This window comes from Bufo bufo, chromosome 2 (assembly GCF_905171765.1).
Source record: "Bufo bufo chromosome 2, aBufBuf1.1, whole genome shotgun sequence".
Classification (NCBI taxonomy): Eukaryota; Metazoa; Chordata; class Amphibia; order Anura; family Bufonidae; genus Bufo; species Bufo bufo.
Genome location: NC_053390.1, coordinates 209,548,310 through 209,554,309, shown reverse-complemented (window position 1 = coordinate 209,554,309; position 6,000 = coordinate 209,548,310). Strand labels below are relative to the sequence as shown.

Genomic DNA, 6,000 nt, shown 5'->3' with positions numbered 1-6,000 from the left:
AAAATGTATACCAATGCCTCATTCAACATCGAGCATAGAGGCAGGGCAGAGTGCTGGTTGCAGAGTGCTATTGCATTTGTGTTTTTGCATTTGTTTGTGTTTATATGTACCCGCAATGCTGAGAAAAATGAAATTTTAATATATGCAAATGAGCCTCTACGAGCAACGTGGTGTTCCCATAACTCCTAGATGCTCAGCTCTCTCTGCAACTGCTGTGCCCTCTGCACTTTGACCGAGCCAGGCTGGTGTGATCACCTTAAGGGTCCATTCACACGTCCGCAATTTCGTTCCGCATTTTGCGGAACGGAATTGTGGACCCATTCATATCTTTGGGGCAGCACTTCCGGGTCCGCAATTCCGTTCCCGAAAAAAATAGAACATGTCCTATTCTTGTCCGCAATTGCGGACAAGAATAGGCATATTCTATTAGTGCCGGCAATGCGCGGTCCGGAAAATGCGGAACCCACACTGCCGCTGTCCGTGTTTTCCGGATCCGCAAAACACACACGGATTTGTGAATGGACCCTTACACTGCCGGTCCTGTCAAAGTGGAGAGGGTGCGGGAGTTGCCGAGAGAGCTGAGCTTCAAGGAGTAATGGCAATGCCCCAGTTGCTCCTAGACGTTCATTTGCATATATTAAAACTTATTTTTTCTCAGCAATGCGGGCACATATGAAAATAGGACCAACACAGATGCCTTCAGTAACCAAGCGCACATACAAGTCAACCAGTTTCATAGGTACCAATCTGCTGACAGATGCCTTTAAAAGCAACAGGCAGGCACCTGTTGCTTGAACACACATAAGCTTTATCCTACATTGTTGGTTTTTTTTTATAGTAAGAGTCTTAATATCCAGCATGCATTTACTTCGATCCTCCGTTATATCATGACTGGACTACATTGCACAACTTGCCTAGCTGCTAAGTCGATCACTGGGGCGATTATATTTTTAATAGGGGTTTCCCATCCATAAAAAGTGTGGCAGGGGACTGCAAATAGCTTAAAAATATAGCTTATGCTCACCTCACCGATCCCTCACCTGCTCCAACGGTGCCTGGGTTCTCCACTCCATTTTTTTCTCCTGTCCTAACACAGCAGGTTGGGAATGTCGCTTTGCCAATCACTTCCTGCAGCCATGATCATCGTAACCACTGATTGGCTAAGAGGCATTTAACCATTTGCAGCTCTATGCCATACATTTTATATGAATGGAAAATCCCTTTAAATTCTGCAGACTAAGAATGCCCTTAGTATTTGCAGCTTCCATGGCATGCTAGAATTTTTTGTTTCACAACAGCTAGAGATCCTCGTGTTGAAGACTGCTTAAACAGAATAAGTGCATAAAAGTTTGGTCATTTCTTTTTATGTCAACTAGACTCGACACACACACACAGATTGTTCACAACTCTAAAGGGCCATTTACATGGAACAATTTCTCAAATCACTAACCAATTTTTTACAGTCTGAAAAATAGTTGGACGTTTTCAATCATCAAGAGGAGTTTTTACTGCTGGCAAGCAGTGTAATGGATGTAATAACATCTTAAAAAACCAAGAGGCCTAGATACACTAATGTTCAATTAATAATATATTAAACTTACTGTCACTGATGTTTGTTATTGAAATAAATTGTCATACTTTACCGAATAAAGTGTGTAATTGGAAAAAATATTTCTCAAGCTGAGAAGCAAACAAATCTAACTTGGAACACAACCTATACAGAAGCAGGGCAGACGAGTTAGGGCATTTATCATATTTTAGATAATCACTGGCATAGCTACACAAGTCCCATCTAGGACATGACTTTCTCTGATGTGCATGTCTGATGAAGGGTTATTACCGAAACATTGCACTTATCTAACTCACTGTATGTGATGGATCTCTATCCTGCTGTGGCATGTGTGCACTATTACTAGAAATGTTACTCTTTAACACATATTGTTTGACAAGAAATGAATCTGGCAGTTCTCCAAAGGCAAAGGGCTCATACTCATAAATACCTGTCATGCTCCTGTTACATCTATGTTCACCAGCTGGAGAACCAGCTCTGTCTATTGAGAACTTCTGGATTCATCGACCACTAGGGTGGGGTAATCATGAAACATCTTTACTACAAGAACACACATACATTTGAAGCCAGTTTATATATATATATATAATGTAAGGACATCTGAAAGTTTACAAAGAACTTTATAAGATAAGACGGTCTTCTCCTCCTTCTTGAATAATGCGCTCACTTGATGACTGATTTTGCTGTTTCAGAAAACACATTTTCTTACATTTCATCAGTTGTTCAAAATCTTTCCACATCTTCACTTGTCTCATGTTAGGCCCATGGCTTTCTCTTATAGATTTTTGCTTCTCTCTTAATTTCTGTCATAAAAAAAACAATAACAGTTTTGTAACAGAACTTTTGATAAATTGTATTCCCTAGAATGAGATGTTTTTAAGATGGGTGAACAAACACATGCCTAATCACTTGAACAATGAATTTATAAAAGGAAGCCATCCTGGATGTCAGCTGATTGATACAGGTCCATCTGAAATCCCCAATAACAGCTGTGGGAAACCACTTATGTCCTATGGACACTAAGTCCTCCAGAGTAGAAGCCACCAGTGGCTCTCCACTAGTGGCTACTAGATAGGGGTCCTGGACAGTGAACCTCCTTCTATGACATTCCCATGCTACAGTATGGCAAATGAACAAGGATTGTACAATTGGAACAATCCTTTTAAAGCAGGCAGCCAAATCAGTGCCACTTAAATTTATTAGAGAAGTCAAATATGACCTCCCACACACACACAACATAGGGGCTATTTGACCACCCATTCTACAGAATGCTCTGTAAATGTTTGAATTTCCTTTTTTCCCTTTTTATTGGATTAAAATAAATAACTAAAGCTGAAAAGAATGTACCACAAGGCTCACTGCTAGGTCCTCTAGGATTTAACCTATTTATTAATGATATAAAAGATGGTATTAATAGCACAGTTCCTATATTTGCAGGTGACACTAAGCTACGTAGTATAATGTAGCCCATCAATGATATACAAGCCAAATGATTAGCAAATAAGGTTCAGCGTGAATAGATGTTAAAGGGGTTTTCCCATCACAAAGGGGGCATATCGCTAGGTTGGACTCGCACCTACACCGAGAACGGAGGGGGAAAAGGTGGTGGAGGGCGCACTGTGCATGCACAGTCGCCCTCCATTCATTTCTATAAGGCTGCCGAAAATTTCCGTTGGCCCCATAGAAATTAATGGGAGCAGTGGCCGCGCAAGTGCGGTGCGCTCCCATTTACTTGTATGGGGAGAGCGCTTGGCGGTGGCTGGACCCCGGGAAACCTGGGGTCCTCCAGCCACCACTCTCCCCACTCTGTTCTTGGTGTAGGGACCCGCACCTATCAGACAATGGGAGCATATCCTAGAGATATGCCCCCATTGTCTGTGATGGCAATACCCCTTTAAGTTGTGAGTACTAATAATCTACATGCAACATATGGGCCGACACTAGGGAAGTTACTTTGTTGAATAGGATCTGGGTGTACTTGTAATCAAAGACTACTTATTGGCATGCAGTACTCACAGGATATGGACTATAGGATACTATATTACTACAAATTATTAGTGAGGTTTCATCAGCAATAAACAGCTCAGTTCAGGGCACTAATTTATACACACAATGCCCTGGAGGTATAAGAAGTAAAAAGAAGAGCAACTAAGCTGATAGGGGGCATGGACAATCTTAGTTATGAGGAAAGATTAAAAGAATAAGGCTCGGTTTCCAGGTTCAGGTTTTCTGATGTATTTTTTGGAGTCAAAACCATGAGTGGATTAAACAAAAGAGTTGAGATACACAGAATGCTTGTTCTTAATGTTGTTCTGGTCTGGTCACCACTCAAGATCATAGGAGAATGTTTAGATTTTTCGGGTAGATTGCTAAATGCATTCTGAGTTTTCTACCTTCCACTGGATTAATAGGGGGAAAAATATTCTAGTTTACCCGTGGCCTTCCCCTTCATCTACATCCTCTCCCATCCCTTGGTTGAACTTGACAAACATATGTCTTTTTCAGTAGTAAGCATGTAAATACATTCATTGACAAAAGATATAATGCACAAAGTAACGCACCAAGAAGGAGTTGTTGGAATCAATTGAAAGTTTGTATGTGTGAATATAATGATCATATATGTAACGTTTATTGGTGAAAACTGTACAATTGAAATGAGGCTCTAGTACCCTGGTGGGCTGCCTTTAGCCTGGTTACAAGATGTGAACTATGCCATATGAGGGCATGGTCACACTATAAAGGACTTTGTCTTGGCATGTTGCAAAATTGCAATATAATATAATCATACACAAAAAATACACACATCTGCCATCATTTGTAGAACTGCACACTTTCATTAAGGGCCCATTCACACGTCCGCAAAATGGGTCCGTATCCGTTCCGCAATTTTCCGCTGTCCACATCCACACTTCCGTCCCGCGGCCCCGCAAAAAAATAGAACATGTCCTATTCTTGTCCGCAGCCACAGACAAGAAAAGGCATTTCTATCATAGTGCCGGCCATGTGTGGTCTGCAAAATGCGGTGTCCGTGTTTTGCAGATCCGCAATTTGCGGACTGCAAAACAGTTACGGACGTGTGAATGGAACCTAAAGAGGATATCCAGGAATTTGAAATTGATGACCTATCCTCAGCTGCGCCTAGGCCACATAACTTATGAACATGCAGTCACTGACTTAGGGCTCATGCACACGACAGTATGGCTTTTTCAGTGTTTTGCGGTCCGTTATTTACGGATCCGTTGTTCCGTTTTTAGTTTCCGTTGTGTTTCCGTTTCCGTTCCGTTTTTCCGTATGCCATATACAGTATACAGTAATTACATAGAAAAAATTGGGCTGGGCATAACATTTTTAATAGATGGTTCAGCAAAAACGGAACGGATACGGAAGACATATACGGATGCATTTCCGTATGTGTTCCGTTTTTTTGGCGGACCCATTGACTTGAATGGAGCCAAGCACTGTGATTTGCGGACAAGAATAGGACATGTTCACAGTACGGAAATACTGAAACGGAATGCACAAGGAGACACTTCCGTTTTTTTTGCTGAACCATTGAAATGAATGGTTCAGTATATGTACCGCATACTGAACTAAAAAAACGGGCAGTATACTGAACGCAAAATACTGTCGTGTGCATGAGCCCTTAGGAAGAGGCCATTGCACTCACCACAGTGCCCTGGCCTCTTCCAACAGCTAATCGTCAGGGGTACCAGGAGTTGGACCCCTGATGATCTGATATAGATGACCTATGCTGAACATAGGTCATCAATATGAAATCCCCTTTAACAATTTCTCTCCAGACAACGCCCACATAATGTTTGCCATAGATAGTCATTTTACAACCAAAGATATATCTGTGAATGTGTTTATTCACGTTATTTGGATGACAGTCTTTGCTATTCGACTAAAGTAACTATTCATTTGTGCATAAAAATGTGGGATAGTATGTTCCAACCACAGATACATACATAGAAGCTCCAAACTGCCAGAACCTGCCTTTCCCTAATAGGATTACTGTGCAGTCTGAAGGACAGGTGTGACTTATAATTGGGATGATGAAGAAGGTGTTGTATGCGCACAACATCTCCATGGAGAGTGACTTTCCATTATTTATATGAAATGCAACCGACACGGATCACATTACAGTTGATGAATCATTGCAGGAACCTCCGCTGACGTCACGAACCTCTGCCTCTACCCAAAAGCCAGCACAATGCCTGTTTCTCACAGAACTGGGGGTTGCATAGAACAAATATATGGCTTAAAAACTTGAGAAAAGCTGGTTTATCCAACAGAGGGCATGGGAAACAGACATCTGAAGAGCACAGCAAGTACAGTTTAGCGAGAGTTGCTCTGGGTTATGATAAAGTCCTGTCTACTATAAATAGACATAGGAAAATAGACTCCCGCACTGTGTAGTCATTTTTATA

The 6,000-nt window shown here is 41.5% G+C and overlaps 1 protein-coding gene across 2 annotated transcripts in view; it reads right to left on the bottom strand.

Moving 5' to 3' along the window:
- Positions 1–578: 578 nt before the first annotated feature.
- The window catches only part of IFT81 (intraflagellar transport 81), a 193,186-nt gene continuing 187,764 nt past the window's right edge, over positions 579–6,000 (bottom strand). The window contains exon 19 of one of the 2 annotated variants that reach the window (XM_040416066.1): positions 579–2,373. In XM_040416066.1, the coding sequence (XP_040272000.1) occupies positions 2,191–2,373 (183 nt within the window). In that variant the 3' untranslated portion in view covers positions 579–2,190. The remainder of the gene's footprint in view (positions 2,374–6,000) is intronic. The other variant, XM_040416067.1, reaches the window with a different exon arrangement.